The sequence below is a fragment of the Cinclus cinclus genome, chromosome 2 (assembly GCF_963662255.1).
Source record: "Cinclus cinclus chromosome 2, bCinCin1.1, whole genome shotgun sequence".
In the NCBI taxonomy this organism is placed as follows: domain Eukaryota; kingdom Metazoa; phylum Chordata; class Aves; order Passeriformes; family Cinclidae; genus Cinclus; species Cinclus cinclus.
Window position 1 is genome coordinate 114,231,532 of NC_085047.1, and position 18,420 is coordinate 114,249,951.

General features: G+C 40.2%; 1 protein-coding gene across 2 annotated transcripts in view; it reads left to right on the forward strand.

The window, feature by feature from the left end:
- DSCAM (DS cell adhesion molecule) overlaps positions 1 to 18,420 on the forward strand; it is a 365,785-nt gene that overhangs the window by 322,070 nt on the left and 25,295 nt on the right. For both annotated transcript variants that reach the window (XM_062515218.1, XM_062515217.1), the window contains exons 25-28: positions 2,647 to 2,823; positions 9,661 to 9,691; positions 15,326 to 15,441; positions 17,683 to 17,832. In XM_062515218.1, coding sequence (XP_062371202.1) covers positions 2,647 to 2,823; positions 9,661 to 9,691; positions 15,326 to 15,441; positions 17,683 to 17,832 — 474 coding nt within the window. The remainder of the gene's footprint in view (positions 1 to 2,646; positions 2,824 to 9,660; positions 9,692 to 15,325; positions 15,442 to 17,682; positions 17,833 to 18,420) is intronic.

Sequence of the window (18,420 nt, forward strand, 5' to 3'; positions counted from 1 at the left end):
TTTGAAGATTAGATGATACAGTGTATGAAAGTTCTGGGATGCCAAATGCTAAGAACAAGCTTAGAAGCTTTAGCAGCCTTAAGATAAAGCCTTTGTAAAGTGTGCAGAAATCCCAGAGTTACGTGGTTTTGGGTCACTTTGCTGCATGTGGGAGAGCTCCTGAGGAATATCATGGCTCAGCATCCTTCCCCTCACATCTCTCCATGCTGAATTAGGTCAGAAGGTTAATGACAAACCTACGTGCAGCTTTTTACTCTCTGTTTGTGGGCATTTCAGTAACCGTTTCCAGCTTACAGGTTTGCTGACCTCCCTGCCCCTTGTTTTTTCAGAAGCAAGCAATCCATAAAGAGATATTTTTAGCCTTGTGCAGCTGCAATTGTGGAGAGCTGCAAAGGAGCTTCCCTCCTAGGGGATCAGCTACTTGGTAGCCCTGGCATTAAATCAGATCAGCTCTAAATTCTGCTAATTGGTTCTCACCCAGCCAGGCACTCCCTGCCGTGAAGGACACAGGAAAACACTCTTGAATTCACAGGGTGCACTGGGAGATGCTGCAACCAAGGGGGGAAAAGGGCCAGAGACATTCAGGTTACAACTTCTGTGAGGCACCAGTCAGGCTAACAAAGGGTGATGGTGAACCAACCTGGAAAACAAAACAAACCCTCCCCATTTGTCTGGGACTGAGTCCTGAAAAAAGAGCTTTGACCATTCTGCTCCGAGCAAGCAGCCAGAATGACAGTAAATGTTGAAATGGTGTTTTCTCAATGGATAGAAGGATTAATTTTTGGTAATTTCTAATGCAATTGCTGAAAAGCAACAAATGGGTGATGTGAAAATATGCAGAATTATTTTTTTAATCAAGCTCCAGCTGCCTGTTTATAATGTTACCAGGTTTACATTTGCCTAGAGAGAGGTGTGGATAATGATAATCACATATCCAAACACATCAGGTCTAAGTGAAATAAAGGCCACTCATCATTTGATTTTTATCAAAGTATTTAGGAAAGCAAGACGTAATTTTAGGCAATCTTGAGCCTAATGGTCTCTATGACTGTAATTCAGAGAAAACTTTGGCCCTTTAGTATCCAGGAGGGTTTATGATGATTTAGAGATAGTTATTAGTATTACCTTCAGGAGGTTGAAGTTCTTTCCATTTCTTCATCTAATAATTTTATTTGCCTTTAAAGTAGTGCAAAAACTGCATCTCGGGGCAAGATGAAAATATCCTGCTGTGTGTTCAAGGAATAGAAAATTACAAGAAAAAAAAATAAAATTATGGGGAAGAACAGCAGTGGAACATTAGAAAAATATTCCAAATGCAATTGTAAGAAAACAAATTTTCCAAAGTACCTAATATAGGTTGGGATGGTTGTAGCTTTTCTTTTTATCTTTGTCCCTTTAGGGAGCTGCTTTTCTCTTAATATGCAGCTGAAATAGCTCTTCTGAAAAAAACAGGATTTAAGATTCTACATTTTCACTGTGGTTACGGCACTTACACTGTACTGCATCAGATCTCAGTTTTTATTCTGATATTGTATGGCACAGAATGAGATATAACTATATCACTGTATGCAGCAATTAAAATGTAAAAACAAAACAAAACAAAACAAAAAAAGATGTGCCTGTTTTTCTCTAACACCCTCCTTTCCTTTTAGCAAGTAAGTAGCTACTTTTATGTTTCAGTAGCTGGTTAAAATTTAATAGCTTCCATCCAGAGTCATCACAGTTCACAATACTTACGTGTTTCTACGCATTTCAAGCAAATCTGCATTTTATAACCTCATTTGTGGTTGCATTCAGCAGTTTAATAGTAATCAGGAAATGAGTGAGAAGTCTTCCATGACTAAACAGCCTTGCACAGAAGGTGCTGCATTCTTCTCACGTTCCCTTAGAGGTAAAGAAGAAAAGAATTGAAAAGTTCAAGTATTATATATCACCAGGAAGCCAGGTATATTCAAAATGCAAATATGTCCCAGAATGAAAAAGTGAGCTGCCTGCCAGTAGTTGGTAGATTCATTTCCCTCGTTTCCCTCTCAAAATTTGATTGTTTCTATCCAGGATTACTCTCCTGTTTTACTGATGAGTATAATGTCAGACAGTCTTTAGCAGATTAGTATCAGGTTGGCTGTCTGAATTTCAGATCACTATCACTGCTGCACCCTCAGAATGGATAGCAGAATGTTTCTGTGCAAAGGATTAATCTGATATATGTGGCACAAAATGAGCTTTGTCAAATGAGTTCCTCACGCAGAAAAGCCCAGCAGAAATGTCACAGTGCTGCTATTTCCCCATAATAAGGAATAATAGACATAGGGAGAAATTCTGAGGTCTCTTATAGCTTTTTAATAGTATAATCAGACTCAAAATTAATCATAGTACTCGACTGCATATCAGACATGGTTTTCCTTAATCAATGAATGCAATTCTTCTGGATTTCTGGTAATCTCAGTCTCTGCAGTCAGTCCCTCATGACCAGGAGTCTGGTTATGTGTTCACAGGCATTAGACACACAAACGTATCCTCCTCCCCACACAGAAAAATCCTGGTGAGTGTTCTGCCTGCAGCTCAAACAACAACGTGTTTTTTCCCCTGAGAATTCAATGTTTTGTCCTGGTTGATAGGTCTCTAATGCCATGACCCTGCTTCCAGGTACAATCCCTCCTCTCATCAAGTCGGTTGTGCAAAGTGAGGAAGGGCTGGGAACAAACGAAGGGCTAAAGATGCTGGTGACCATCTCCTGTATCTTGGTGGGAGTCTTGCTGCTCTTTGTGATGCTGCTGATCGTGAGGAGGAGGAGGAGGGAGCAGAGGCTGAAGAGGCTGCGAGGTAAGGTGGTGTCTGTAGAACTTCTCTTTACCTGAACATGAAAATAGGAGTGGGGCTGCACGTGACCAAAGTGTGCAATCCCCAGCTGGGGTCATTTTCCTGCAATACAGAACAGAGTGTGTGTTTGTTTTCTATAGAAATTCCTTCTTTTTCATTTGGTCATAAGTTTCTAAAAAAACATATTAATATATCCATTGTTGTTAATTTGCATTGGGGAAAGGAAAATATTTCACACTGGTTTACTTTCCTTTTTTTGTTGTTGCTGTTTGTTTGCTTCCCTCAATGACCTAAGAGTGGGGGTTTATTTGAAGGATGAAATTAGATGTTCTGAAGACGAGGTAATCTCAGTTTTCCAGCAGATGCTAACCATGATTTCCAAATTATAAAACAAAAGTAGCCAGATATTAGTAGGATAGAGCACACAACCAGATATTCTCAGATTTGTTAGCACATTTTTCCCCATTATTTTTTATAACAGAACCTATACAACACTTCATTGTTCACTGACCTTTCATTGTAGCTGATCTGTATTTTCCTCTAATCCTTATTCAAATTCAGTTGCTTGTTATGTGAATAAGATTTAGATCTGTGAATTCATTCAGCTTTATAATTTTTCTAGTACAAACCTCTGGCTGAGCCACAGCCAAGTTTTCAACCCTCGCAGTCAGACACTGCTGCCCTGTCGCTTTTGGACTGGAAAAAGGTATTTTGGGAAGATTTTCCCTGAAGGTACTTGGGAAAAAACATTTCAAATCCAAACCTGAATTAATAGTAAAGCAATTTATCATCTGCAGAAAAGAAGCCTAATCTCTTCCAGGAGCCACCAAATTGATTAGTTATTTCTATTTTAACCAAAATGTCATCGTGGTACCTGTTAAAAAGTGCCAGCCCTATGTTTTCCTTCTGACCTTCCTACTTATCTCTCTTTTGGGTCTAATTTTGTCCTTTGTAACAATATTTTGGAGTTTAAAAAAAAAGACTGAAGGCATGGGCAAATTCTTATATTAAGGAGGACAACCAACCTTATGGTTCCTACACAGCTTTGGAAATCAAGACATCTGGAGGCTTTGGCTTGTATAATTTCTTTTTCTTCAAAACCTTACAAGTCATTTACCTTTCCACTTTTGTTTTTTTTTTCCATTAAAAAATTTGGTGAAGAAAAAGAAAGTATTATCTTATATTCTTAGAAATCCTGTGGAGTTCCATCCAGTAATGAGCAGGACATCTCAAGCCCTTTGGCTCTGGAAAATGTCTGTGCACATTATTTTTTCATGGCTAATGTACAAGTGTTCACAAAATCTTGAATTACAGTCCCTTGAGGAAGGCTGATGATCACTGACCAGGGTGGCTTTTGCACAACATAAAATTTCTCTGAACTATTTCCTCTCAGAAATGGGCAATTTAGAAAAATGCCAGAGCTTCATTTAAACATAGGAAGTGGAAAAGATTTCATCAGTACTTTTGATAAAAGAAATCAGTATTTAACTACCATTTCTGTAAAAGTTGTGTCTCACTTAGCTGAATTTGTCACACTACAGTTCAACATCCCATCTGGTCCTGTCTTACTTCTCTACAGTACAGAAGTTCTTTTTTGTATCATTTTCAGTCTCCAAGGATATTCTTTCTACATGGTGGTAACCAAGTAATTTCTTAATGCTTTAACTGGTAAATTAAACAGATCAATATATTTTGATTTTCCTCTGTAGTTTTCCCATAATTTACATCCTTAACATTTATCCATTGAGATCGTTTGCCAGTTCTCTGATTAGTCTGCCACAGGAAAATATTTCCTGTTGTACAGCCCTGGTTTGTGTTCTTAATGTATGCCCTTATGATCCAGATTATTTTTTTAGTGATCTGGCATTTTCCTGATATTTTAGCTACCAAATTCGTGTTTCATTTCCAAGCTTTTAACAGATATTATTTACTCCATACCACTGATAAATATCCCAGACAAAAAATACTGAATAATGATTCTCTCCTTCAAATTGGGGTCTGAATATGTTGGAATCCATGTAAAATGGCTGCTGTGTTAATTTTTGCATCATGCTACTTTCCGTTAAAATACTTTGAGTTACCTAAACTTTGTTTTAGGGAAGCGTAAATGTCATCTTTTACTATTATTTGATCATACCACAGTGAGAGATTTTTCAATGACATTAATTCTCAGAAAACTTTAATCTCATTTAAAAAATCCACTTTGTTTGACATGGCTGCTTGACCACAGGTCTGTATTGATTGGCCTCAATCATCCTTTTAATTCATTTAATTAAGCTTCACTCAATTTTTTATTATTATTTTGTGCATTGTCAGGACCAGACTGATAGGGCTTCAGTAATTCAGGAATTTTTTCTGCTCATTTGTTTTGAAGACTCGTCCCATGTTTGAAATTTTCTGCTCTTCTTGAAGTTACTTCATCTTCTAAGAGTTTTCCTGACAATAAGTATTGCTATTCCAGAGAACTCCTTACTAACTTCTCTAAAAAAAATGTGTTCAAGTTTTTCTGATGTCCTAACTAAAAAATAAATTGTTTGCTTTAGTAATTGTTACGATTACCTTTCATATAATTTTGAAAGGGAAATATCACATTATCCCTTGGTTTGTATGACCTGGTGGGGTTTATTTGAGGCACAGTACTCTTTTTTCCTAAATCAGGATTTCCCATAGTCTGCATCAGAAAAATAATCTCCACGGTGGGACCTTCTAAAATGATTTGTGCAAGTTACAGATGTAACTCTTTGTTTTTGTGGCTGCAGATGTGGTTTTCTTGAACCTGTTTGACAAAGAGGAGTGGGAATTGCAGGTTTATTTCAGTGTGCTCTGCATGTAATTGCATTTGTAATCTGCATTTGTATCCCTGCTTATGGACGATGGGTTTGAGTTCCCATTTCTGTTGAAGAACAGCAGCCTCTATATTCTTGACCCTTTTACCTCTTGTCTGGATGTAGGGACACTTTAACATTTTTCTTCCTCCTTTATAAAGAAAGCAGAGTTCTCAGCAAAGTCCTGATTTTTGCCCAGTTTAGTAGTTCCACCAGCCAGGTCACAAAAAAAGGTCACTTGGCTGCTGGAGCTCAGCAGACACTCTCAAAGAGAAGCCTGATTGTCTAATGCTCCTTCTCTTGGCTATTGACCCAGCTCAGCTACTCCTGTAATGGTTTTCCCTTTGTTTTTAAATCCAATTCACCTTAACGCAAGCAGAAAGGATCAGCACGGCATGATAGTTCAGGAGTGGCAGGATGCAATTTAAAACTCTATCACTGTCCCTGATTTCCCAGGGGGCATATCCAAGTGTGTTAAGAATTTTAAAGGTGGCTGCCCCAGCAAAGGAGAGTGATAGCTCTGGCTTTTCCCCTGAAGTGATGCTTGGCTGGAGCAGAGATCATCCCCTTCCTTCTGTCATCTGTGCTCCCTTCCCAAGCCCTGCTGCCACCACCTGAAAACTGGGAGGTGATAGGACACAGCCAGGGAGGATGGCTTATTTTAGAAAGTATTATCAATTTGCTGATCAAAAGGGTGCTGCAGGAAAGGCACATTAAAATCTCTGGTCATTGGTTTGTGACAGTAACATTTCTCCTGGAGCTGATGCTTTGGACACATGAGGTTGTTGCAGTTGGGTCCCAGCACAGGGAGGAGCTGGAGCTGCTGGAGAGAGCCCAGAGGAGGCAGCAGGATGAGCAGAGGGATGGAGCAGCTGTGCTGGGAGGAAAGGCTGGCAGAGCTGGCATTGTTCACCTGCACAGGAGAAGCTTTGGGCTGAGCTCAGGGTGGCCTTTGCAGGGCCTGGAGGAGCTGCAGGAAACATGGAGAGAGACAATTGCCAAGGGATGGAGGGACAGGACACAGGGAATGGCTTCCCACTGCCAGAGGGCAGGGCTGGATGGGATTTTGGGCATTAGGAATTATTCCCTGGCATGGTGGGCAGGGACTGGGATGGAATTCCCAGAGCAGCTTTGGCTGCCCCTGGATCCCTGGAATTCCTGGTTCAGTTCCAGGTTGGACACTGGGGCTGGGAGCAGCCTGGGACAGTGGAAGGTGTCCCTGCCATGGCAGGGGTGGCACTGGGTGGGCTTTAAGGTCCCTTCCATCCAAAACCATTCCATGATTCTGTGATGTTCAGTTACTTTTAGGCTTCTGGGTTTTGGTTTGATAGATACAGAGGAGCCCTTTGTATTCCTGCCACCTTTGTTTTTGTCCCTTCCCACCCCAACCTGTGTGCCCATCAACTCCAGCAGTTCTGCTCACCATTTGAACAATCTGCTTGGATAATTAGCAAATTTAAATTTGCCTGATGGATTTTTTTCCCTCCAGTAGTTCCTCATTCAGCTTTAGACACATTACATGCTCTTGCTGATGCCTCATGTTATTTTTTACTGAAGGTGCACAATCTCCCGTGCATCTCTTTAGCCAAGAATCAACATGTGTTAATGAGCACATACATGAATTGGTGTGAATTTTTTCCCAGATGCAGCATGGAAAACATCTGTGTGCAGGGCAGCACCTGAGAACATGTGAGGGAGATTGTTTGCCACTTAAGCATGATAAAAAATTACTAAAAGCAAACTGAAGTACATTGTAATGATTTTCATCTTTCTCTCTTCTGGTTTTCTGGAGTTGTGAATTCCTTGCACAAATACACACAGACTTCACTTAAGAAGGCAGCAATTGCTTCAAAAAGCTTCTGGCTGAATGAAAACAATATTTGCATATGAAACCACCCTGATTATGTGTGCCAGAGGGAGAATGTGTGCACAGTGTCTTCATGATCCTGGTGCTGCTAGAACAGCAAGAAGCATTATAAAATTTGCTGAAAAAACAGCCCATTACTTGCAACCAGTGTCATTATTATTATTGTGTTGGCGTTGTTTGTCTTTTTTTGTATTCTTCTGAAGAAATTTGTCCCTTCCTGGGTTTTTGGAAGTCACTAACAAAAGTCCTTTGGGAGCAGCAGTGTTGGTTTTTTTTGGTTTATGACTGATGGCAAAGATATTGTCATCTACTCGGCACCACCACTTACAAGTGTTAAGGGCAAAGACAATCTCATTTCAAGTGAAAAATAGGAATTCTGGGTGCCCAAATGAAGCACTCTTTGGTTTAGATGAGACACCTCAGATGAACCATCCTTCCCTCCACCAGGACTGTTCCATGCTTTGTGCCAGAAAGGGGTGGAGGAAGGTTAAAAATGAAGTAATGGCACTAACAGACCTAGGGGGAGCAGAGCATTCCAGCTTCTCCAGTGGTTGGTGAGGAATAAAGCTTGAGAGAGGCAAACTGGCACTGTGTCAGATAAATACAATCCAGAAAAGTGGATGCGAGGGGTTTTGCTGAGTTTTTTTAATGAATAAAAAGAGCTCTCTGTCCATTTCTGTCAAAAATTAGTACAACACAAGCTCTAGAGATATGTGAAGATGTTGGCTTGTTTCTGCCTGCATCTTTGGCATTTTAGAGGCAAGATATTTTATAGGATCACAAGTAAGGAAATTGTAGGTGTTGGAAACCCAAGAGGTGATTGAGAAACAAAAAAAAGTGGGATGGAGAAAACAAAGACAAATTCAGTAAATGCCTTGGCAGGAGCTGGTAGATTTACAAGAAGCAGATGAAAGAAGAAATGTAAACTTCCATATAAGAGTTGTTTGAAGACTTAGAACTTGAAATTGCTTTTTTCTCAGATTTGCTTCACTTGGTTGCACAAAAGGCTGCTTTGTTGCTGTGTGATAAAATTAAGGACTTGGGAATCAGCATTTTAAGTGAGTTTGTTTAGCAGCAGACTGCTGGAGAACAAAGCAGAGCTGCCTGCTTTGCTGGATGATACCAGACAAATCAGTGTATTGTGTTGATAAAGTTTTACAGAAGCCTACCTGAAAAACCAAATTTCAGCTGTGCCTTTTGAACTGATAAGTATTGAAATAATTATAGTCCCAAGTGATTTCCTGCTAATAATAATAGCAGCAATGGCAAGAGCAGGAGGAATATTTTTTTCCTTCAGCAGTGTCTTATTTTGCAGGGCTGATCCATGTGGGAATAAACCATCCTCTGCTTCGTGTGCAGACCATACTCTGAAAACCCAGCAGTAGTTTTGAATTATTGCTAGTGGAAAAATATTCATATTTGAGTGCAATAAAGCAAGTTTGTTCTAGGGGAGGCTCAGGTTGGACAGCAGCAGGAATTTCCCCATGGAAAGAGTGCTCAGGCCTTGGCAAGAGCTGCCCAGGGAGGTTTGCAGTGCCCATCCCTGGAGGTGTCACCTGGACGTGGCACTCAGTGCTCTGGGCTGGGGACAAGGTGGCCGTGGGGCACAGCTGGGACTCTTGGAGGGCTTTTCAAACCTCAGGGATCCTGTGAATCTAAATAGACTCCTTGGAGACCTCCCTTGCTCAGATCTTGTACAGTTACATTTGGTTTGGAAATGACATGTTGGCAACAGCTCAACCAGCCTGGCTTCAGCTCTTGCTCAGAAATGGATCTCAGAATTCCTATTGTCTTGCCTTTTCTGCTTCCTTCACATGTTCATTTGCTATCCATAGCATGAAAGAACTGAGATACTCCTTATTTGTTAAATTGTTCCTATTTCCAATATGTTTATGTAGCTTTTTTCTAATTAAACCAATGGTAACTTGTATTTCTCTTATCATCTTTGGTGCTACTGAGGAACTAAACTGGGCTGTTTGGAACAGAAATGCAATTTCAACAAAAGTAGGGACTTTTACACACTTTTATTCTTGCCACTGACTGAGAAACAGCAGTGGTGTTACACATGGCTGATTCAAATCGCTTGTTAATAATGCATCTATCAAATAGATTTTCATTTGTGATGACATTTCTTCTATTTTCTTCTAGATGCAAAGAGTTTGGCTGAAATGCTTATGAGGTAAGAACAGATTTAATTTTATGTTCTTTTAAAACTGAAAAAATGTCTGTCAACTATAGTATCATATTTAAGAATTGTTGTTGGGACAAATGGAGAAGTAAACTTTTTATTCCTAAAGTCTTTTCCAAAACACCCCATTTGTCTATCTGTTAAGAATTGTGATGCACTGATGGTCAGACATGAGAGAAAGAAGACACTCTGGACAATGAGGGGCCACAATGATTTAAAAAACCAGATAATTTGTGTTAGTAGATTAAATCATAGTAGATATGTAGGTCCATTTGGACATTTTTCCTACTCTAAAAAAAGTCTTTGTAATATGTATCAAAGTAATTGCTCTTCAGAGATCATCTGATTAAAGGCAGTAAATTTCTGACTGTGAAGGTCTCTAAACTTTGCAGTTCTGTTTATGTAATTCACTGTTGTTAGCTGCTTATACCCAAAGGTACAAAAGAACAGGTAAATCCATTTATTATTTTTCACTTCTGTTCCATCAGCTCAGCATTTAGAAATCTAGATCAATTGTTGGATTGCATCATAATGACTATTCTGGCACCATAATTCTTTCAAAGATGGAAATTTCATAACTTCGATGTTTATTGTTTTGTCTAGGGAAAATATTGAACTTTAGAACCACTGCATATATTTGAAACTGGGATTGCCAAGGCATTACATTTGAGTTCAAATTAATTTTGGGTTGCTAGAAAATATTTTTTATATTCCAGCAACAAATTTGAGAATGTCATAGGTATTTCAGCACACGGACCACACTCCAAACTTCCTCACCCGTGATAAACTTCACTTCTATTGTAAGAAAAAACTCAGCAAAGACATGGTGACAGATGGGTCTGGTGTAAATTCAGATCTATGCCATCATATCTGAATAAGCCCAGTGATGTTAACAGGACTGGTCATGCTGTCCAGGTCATCCCCTCCCTGGCTGCCTGTGGCAGCAAAATGTGGGATTCAGCAGCTTCAGGAACATTTGCCCTGGTGGTTTCTGGTACCACAGAGACAGTGCAGATTAGCACATGCAGCAAGTGAAGAAGAAACGCAGCAGGGATCAGCTGAAACCCCTGGATGGAGACTTTCAGTCCCGGTGACAACCCCTCAGAGCCTCTCTGCAAAACTGGTAGTGCTCTGCCCTAACCCTGGCTGGCTTCACAAGCCTTGTCACCACTTCTGCAAGGCCATTTCAGAGTCTCACTCCTCTGACACTTAGAAAACTTCACCAAACTTCCAGCAGAAGTGCCCACTTTTTACTTTGCTGATGGTTACCAAATTAAGGGGTGATTTTCCTCCCTACCTGATATAGTCAGAGAGCAGCCAGGTCCCTCCTCAGTCCTTAGTTCAGAGCTGTTTTTCCAGGTAACTCACCTGCCAGCATTTCATTTGGCTTTTCCTTTCAGCAGCATTGAAACATGACTATCAAACCAGTTCCTCTCATCCTCATTTATTAACAAATAATCTTGGCTTTATCACATAAGCATATCTTACATTTCTTTTCTAAAAGTTTGAACAAAGGCAAATGACTATTAAATCAGAACTTCAGAGGAAGTAGGGGATATAGTCTTATATTGCAGGACATGCCAGAACTGGGAACTCTCATTTGTGACAAATCTGTGAAATACCTTCAACCAAAACCTGAGCTACCCACAAACACCAGATGTCCCTGAAGATGTAGCATGTGAATAATCAAAGGCTAATAAGCCCTCTCCAAAGCAACAGTCACATATGATAAAGCTCCTGATATTTTTTATCTTTTAAGATTTCACCGAATTCTGCTACAATAAAAATATCAAGAAAGGGGGTATTTGGGGAGATGGCAGAAAAGATGATTCCATGTCTGGTAGGAAGGTGTGAGGCCTGGAGAGAGCTTTGTGTATCTTTCCCTTTGAGGAGATTTTCATGAGTGTGTGTAAAGTGGATTAAAAATGGAGCTTTAGTCTTTGCTTTGAGAGTCACTGGCTTTGGCTGTGTAAGTCAGATGTCTGTGGAGCAGGATAAATCAGCAGTTTAATAGGAGCTGCACAACTCATTGTTGATACCTTAAACTCACAAATAAAAATCCATTCTGCTGGGTAAACACAGCTTTTTAATGTTTCTTTTGGGTGAAAGCATCATTCCAGCTCATTGTGAATCAGTTTAGCAATTCACTGATTTTTAAATTTTGAACAGAAGGTGAAGAATCTTTTATTCCCAAATATTCTGACTACTTACAAGATTTAGTTTCCCATATGTTTTTACAACAAACTGTGGACCCTTTCAAAATCCCCTATACAATGTACTTGCTCTGTACATGATATAAAAAAGGCCTTTTTATCCACAGACTCAACATAAAAGCTGTACTCAGACCAAAGTACCACCTGCTCAAATATCTGTTTTAAGTAGTGACAAAAGCAGGAGCTTTAGTAGAGTAAAAGAATACAGCAAAATACTGAGAGAGCTGGGATTCTTCAGAATGGAGAAATCTTTGGGGAGACCTCATTGAGGCTTTTCAGTACCTGGAAGGAGCTTAGGAAAAGCAGAGGGACTTTTAATATGGGCAGACAGTGACAGGAAAAGGGGAAAGGCTTTTAAACTGAAAAAGGGCAGGTTTAGATTAAATATTAGGAAGAAACTCTCCACTCAGGGAGGGCAATGAGGCACTGGAACGTGTTGTCCAGAGAAGTTGTGGACTCCTCATTCCTGGAAATGTCCCAGGCCAGGCTGGACAGGGCTTGGAGCAGCCTGGGATAGTGGGAGGTGTCCCTGCCCATGGCAGGAGGTGGAATGAGATGATCTTTGAGGTCTTTTCCAACCCAAGACATGATTCTGTGATTCTGTGACTCAGCCTCCTGACAGGCTCCAGTGCCTGATCATTTGGAGCTCAGAGATACTTTGAACTAGATGGAATTAATTCCATTGTACACGGATCCTTACAAGGTCTGGTAAGTAAAGAAAAGCACATGCTTATGCTTGGGAATTTTATGTCTGTAAATATAAAAAATAATAAAGATAGATACATTTTGTCCCTTTAAAGAATTAATCATTGGACTCTTCATCCACCAGACCATTAAAATATTTTTGCCTGAATTTAGTTTAGGAAATACTTAACTGAAACCTTAAAACACTTTGCCCTCCTTCCAAGCCCTAGAGGCACTTCATTGCTGTTGGCACTTTAGGATTTTATAACTTGCAAGCTGAACTGTTGTGGTGTGCAAAAAAAGAATTCAAAATTCCCCAAGCCAGAATGAGACAGCATCCTAATCAGCACCAACCCCCTTGTTTCTGCCAACTGCCTGTGCTGTGTTTGGACACCCCATGTCACTGCTACATGCAGGGGAATTAATTAGATCAGCAGGGAGGAGGAGAGACAGCCCACAAACCAAGGAATAACTCTCAGGAATAGCAGGGAATATTCCTGAATATAGAGAGGCCTGGGTCCCAGTTCTGATTGAAAGATATTTTGCATGAAGCTGTCCCTGGAGCCAAGGTTGGGATTGGGAATTCTCTCTTGTCAGGTGAGCAGTAAAACTGCAAATCTGGGGAAAATTCTGCTCCTGCTCCCTGTGGTCCAAACAATGCTGCTTGTGTTGGTTGAGTACCTTCTGATAATGGAAATACAGACCATTCATCCTGCTGAAGAGGCTCTGGCTCTGGGATTCTGGGATCTGCATTCTCTGAGCAGGAGCCTGATCCCATCCCTTTGTCTCCTGCATCCTCAGTGAATGCAGGGAGGTGCAGTGATGCATTTCCCAGGCTTAGTTATCTACTGCACAGATTCAAGATGCATCTGTGTCTCCTACTGGATTATTGAAATTGGACATTTAAAAAAATCAGTTTCCTACTCTAAACTGAAAAAGGGCAGGTTTAGATTAAATATAAGGGAACGATTCTTTATTCAGAGGGCAGTGAGGCACTGGAACAGGTGCTCTGTGCTTGTTCTATGACCGACCCTGGGCAAGCCCAGAGCAGTCCAGATCTGGACAAAAATAAAATATTACTGTCTGATTCGCTTAACATTTCAGCAACCTGAGTGGCATCCGCTCCATGCAGAGACTTGGAGAACAGCAGTGTGGAATTTGACTGCATTTGACAATACTAAATGTCTTTGAAAATTTATGTGCTTAGTAAGAGCCTGTGTTGACCATTCTCCCCTGATTATCTATGGAGAAAAGTCTGGAAGCCCTTGGGAGGCTTTCCTGATGTTTTGCTTCCATGATGATTGAATGAGGCACCAGTTGTGGCCTGTTTGAATGCATGGGACAGCACCACCTAATCACCCAGGAGAAGAGAAATTTGGGATGTACAGATGGTGTTAATGCTGGGGACCACATCAGCAGGGAAAGCCAGGAGGTGAAAGTCAGAGAGGTGCTCCCACGTGCCTTGTGGATCTCACACTTGGATTTGGAGCAGAACCGCTGACCACATGGCTGGAAAATTCCTCTGAAAAAGGACTCCTAGAGAACTTCCAAACCTGAGCTAATCAGGTCTTGCTGATGTGGAGACACAGCAGGAAGTTAACACAAATTTCCCGAAGATGTGGGCTCATCGCACGTGGATTAATTTTTTGTGCTCACAGAAGAACTGAGCTCATCACTTTTACAGTCCTCTGCTGATTCCTTTAACAATAATAATTCACTGCCAAAGCAGAATTAAACTGAGTGATCTGCAGCTATTTTACTCTAGAAAATTAGCTTCCACTTGGATCTTACAGCTCTTTGAAGCCTGAGCACCTGGATCACACTGCTGCCTGATTTGTCTCAACTCTCCTCAGCCTCCCTGTGTGAAGTATTTGCAAATATTTCATTTCATCCAGAGAGTAATTACATCTAAAAGGGCAAAATGTTCCTGGTTTTTTAGTGCAATCTGAAGGTTTCTTGGTGCAAGCTCTGTGCTAGAAATTACTGTGGCACTTGGTTTTACAATCCATTTTCATTTGCTTTTGGTAGACAGCTCATTTAAGAAGTCATTTTCTGGTACACAAACTTCAAAATGAAATTGTTGCAATTTGCATGATGATAAAATAATTGGTTTATGTTCTTTTTTAGATTATTGCATCAATCAATTAGACATAATCCACAAATGTAAACAAGATTTGCAATTTTTGTCTTGGAACATCGATGGGACTAAAGCCTTTATCTATCTTACGCAATCTATTAATAGTATGCCTAGTTATTAATTCACTTATTCATTTATCAGTCAAAGTGATATTTGCTACTTAGCCAATTATAAAGTAATGAAAAGATAAAAAAAACTATTAGAAATTACTCAAGACATCATTTTTCTACCAACCTGTTTGATCAGCTGTGTTTCTTTACTCAGATTCATGAGGAGTGAAAGGAAAGTGCCATCTTCCAAAGTGCTTTTGTTCTTTTCATTATGACAACACTTGAAGAAAACTGTGTGAAATTCTTAGATTCCTACTGATGGAGGACAGACCACATCCCTCCACACTGTGCATTCATTAAGTGCATAAATTAATCCCATGCACTTGTTCTGAAGAGGGCAAAAATTAGATGTATGAGTGGTTTTTGCCGATTATGGTTACACTGGGGTTTTTTGAGCTGGACAGATTGAAAATGAGGAAGTTTGCAAATATCTTTTCATTTAGGCTGCTTGTTAACATGTTCACTTCTCTTTTGTTTTCAGCAAGAACACCAGGACATCAGACACACTTAATAAGCAGCAGCAAACACTGAGGATGCACATAGACATTCCCAGAGCACAGCTGCTGATAGAGGAGAGGGACACCATGGAGACCATTGGTAAATTTGAGCTTTTTTTCCCTGGTCAATGTAACAGGTTCTTTCAGGTGGAATTCCTTTACTCCACGCCTTTTCCCTGCTGCACACATCAAGAGAAAAGAGCTACAAAGTAATTTGTAAACCAGACTGGGTTGTTTCTTTTTCCTCCCCTCTGAGTAATTTCCTAGTAAAAGTAATCTCAGTATAGGATCTAAAATAATGCAGGACATTAGGGAAATGAAACTGTTGGAAAGAGTTTCTTGAAGAAGATGTAATTGAGGACTGGTAGTTTTATGATTTTCATACTGATTTCTCATTTGGCTCTGACTAGGTAGTTGGATCACTGACATTAATTAAAGAGAAAATGGAATTCCGAAACTGCACTCTCAGTATCTGAGGATTTGCTACAGCCAGCTTTTAAAACTTACAGATTACATAGTGTATCCACCTGTTCATAGCCCATGATATTTCAATATTTTGATCAATTTTCAGCTTCTGTGTATCCATGCAAAATTCAAATCTAAACTGTTTGACGCAACAGAAAACAAGATTTCTCATGGGGCTGGTACTTAATTGAACTGTCACAAGAAATAGAATTGTTTGGTGTTGGGGTTTTTTCCCAAATAATTAAAAAATATCTGGAAACCCAGAATAGAAATGCAGCCTGTTGTCATGACTGTATGAGCACACATTGCGGCAAGACACTCCTGACTGGCCTTGTTAGACTTCTAACTTTACATTTTTTGGGTAAAAATCTGTGTAAAAGAAGCTGACAATTTAACAGCATCCAGGGATGGTGTGGCCAGAGAGAAAAGTCAAGCAAGCTGAGAGCAGCATTCTGTCCATGCCCATTCCAGGTTTGAAAAGGAGACCTACAGACTTTTTAAAATCATGATTTGAGCTTCCCAAAGTCTGCCCTTTGTGCCAGGCTTCATCCTAAAGACAGCTTTAACTTTTGAGTGGCAGCTGCTGAGCAGTGGGGGGGCTGCAGTGAAAATGCTCTTAGAGCCTGAACTGCAGCAATGTGATCAGGGCCTTGGTAAGAGGCAGCTTTCCACCCAGAATAAGCAGGGATTTTGGCAGGGTTCGACAGAGTTTGCTGCCAAGAGGCTTTATTCCCAACCTGAACAAGAGCTCATCCTTTGCCAGAGCCAGAGTGGTTTGATTCCTAATGTTGTTCTATTTATAGCCTTCTTTGGGTAAAAAATGTGAGTTCTGTTGTAGTGCAGGACTGTTCACCCTAATGGTGTCTTGTCAAGTTAAAAAACAAAACAAAACAAAAAATCCAAAACAAAAACCAGAAATGCTTAAAAGAAGCAGATCAACCTCTGCTGACTAGTAAATGCCCAGAAGCCCTGCTGCTGCCAGTCCCTTAGAACACATTATAAAACTATATAGCACAGCACAGCAGGAAGTCCTTGAGGCTTTTATTGCAATTCTCAATGGATAAAAAGACTGTAAAGAATGCAAAGGAAAGTCTGATAGCACACCAAATAGTTGGTCTGCAAGCACAAAGGCAGTGAAAGATGTATTGCTATTAAACCATCCGTGATCAAGTGGACCAGATTCCTCCTTGGAGCAAAAAGGAAAAGCAATACAGAGATCAGAACTGAAAAAAAAAAAAAAAAAATTTAAAAAAGGAAGCGAATCAGAACCACACAGCAGTAAAGGTTAGTGCTCACCTTTTTCTTCCTTCCCAAGGTCAGGCTTAACCTCACACCTTTATTTGAAGCTGCAGAAACAAACAGTCCCAGGTGAGGATCATCCCTTCTGCCATATTCTGTCTCTGCAGAAAAGGGGGAGAGAGGGTTGGTTAACAACACCCCCTAACGACCTTCTTTGGAAAGATAGGTTTGGTTTCACTGAGGACATTGCTAATCATGCTAATAAAAAGAAATAAATGGAATATGTTATTGAGAAGCTTATCTGAGCTCTCTGAAAGTGAAGGAGAAGAGGGCAGTGTTCAAAGGACGGGAATGAAGGAATCAGGGCCACAAATGATTGTGCACAAATCAGCTCTTTGTGAGGATGTTTAACAGTCTGCCCCACGTCTCTGGGGTGAAATCACCAGGAAAAATGAAAGTTATTCTTTAGTTTTCTGTGGGCTTTGAGTTTAAACCCATAGGCTCCCTCCCTTCAAAGCCACCTCAGCCCTGCAGAGTAGGGAGCAGCCCCTGCCCATGGTGGGCAACTGGGGACTCGCTGCAGAGAAGGCAAATCCAGCATTCTGTTCTCATCACTTGGTTATTTTTGCACTTCCAGATGACAGATCCACGGTTCTGCTCACTGATGCTGACTTTGGAGAGACGTCCAAGCAGAAGTCCCTGACTGTCACCCACACTGTCCATTACCAGTCAGTGTCACAAGCCACAGGGCCACTGGTGGATGTCTCTGATGCCCGGCCAGGAACAAGTAAGCAGATCAGAAAATAACGTTTTTTAGAGGGGAGAAAGCTGTAACAAAAGAAATACTCTGCCCTGCATTTGCATCCTCATCCTCCTGTGTGAGAGTGGAGAGAAATCTGTTTAGGTCAGCAGAGGACATTTCTTAAACTGTTGCATTTGTGATTCAATATGGGGAAATTGCATATGCATCTGAAATGGAGGTGTAATTTGAAATAATTCATACCTGGCCTTCATTAAACCAAATGCATGCTAGATTTTAATTTCCAGAATTTACTGGGTAAATTACTATAATGGCTTTTAGTGTCTAATGTACTATTTTTTTCCCTCTGTGATCAATCTTTATTGTATTTCAAAAACTGCTTTCCTCCTACCTCTCCATCAGGCAAAAAAAGCAATTCTCATTATTACTTTTTCTGAAAAAGTTATATTTCTGGCTTTAGTTATTATGGTAAATTATTTTTCCCAGATATATTCATGCCAAGTTATTCTTCCAGTGATTAAAATACTATCATAAATTAATATATTGATGCAATCCATTCTTCTCATTCCTCTCATGAATATGTTTCATATCTATGTAAATGGATAAAAAAAACCC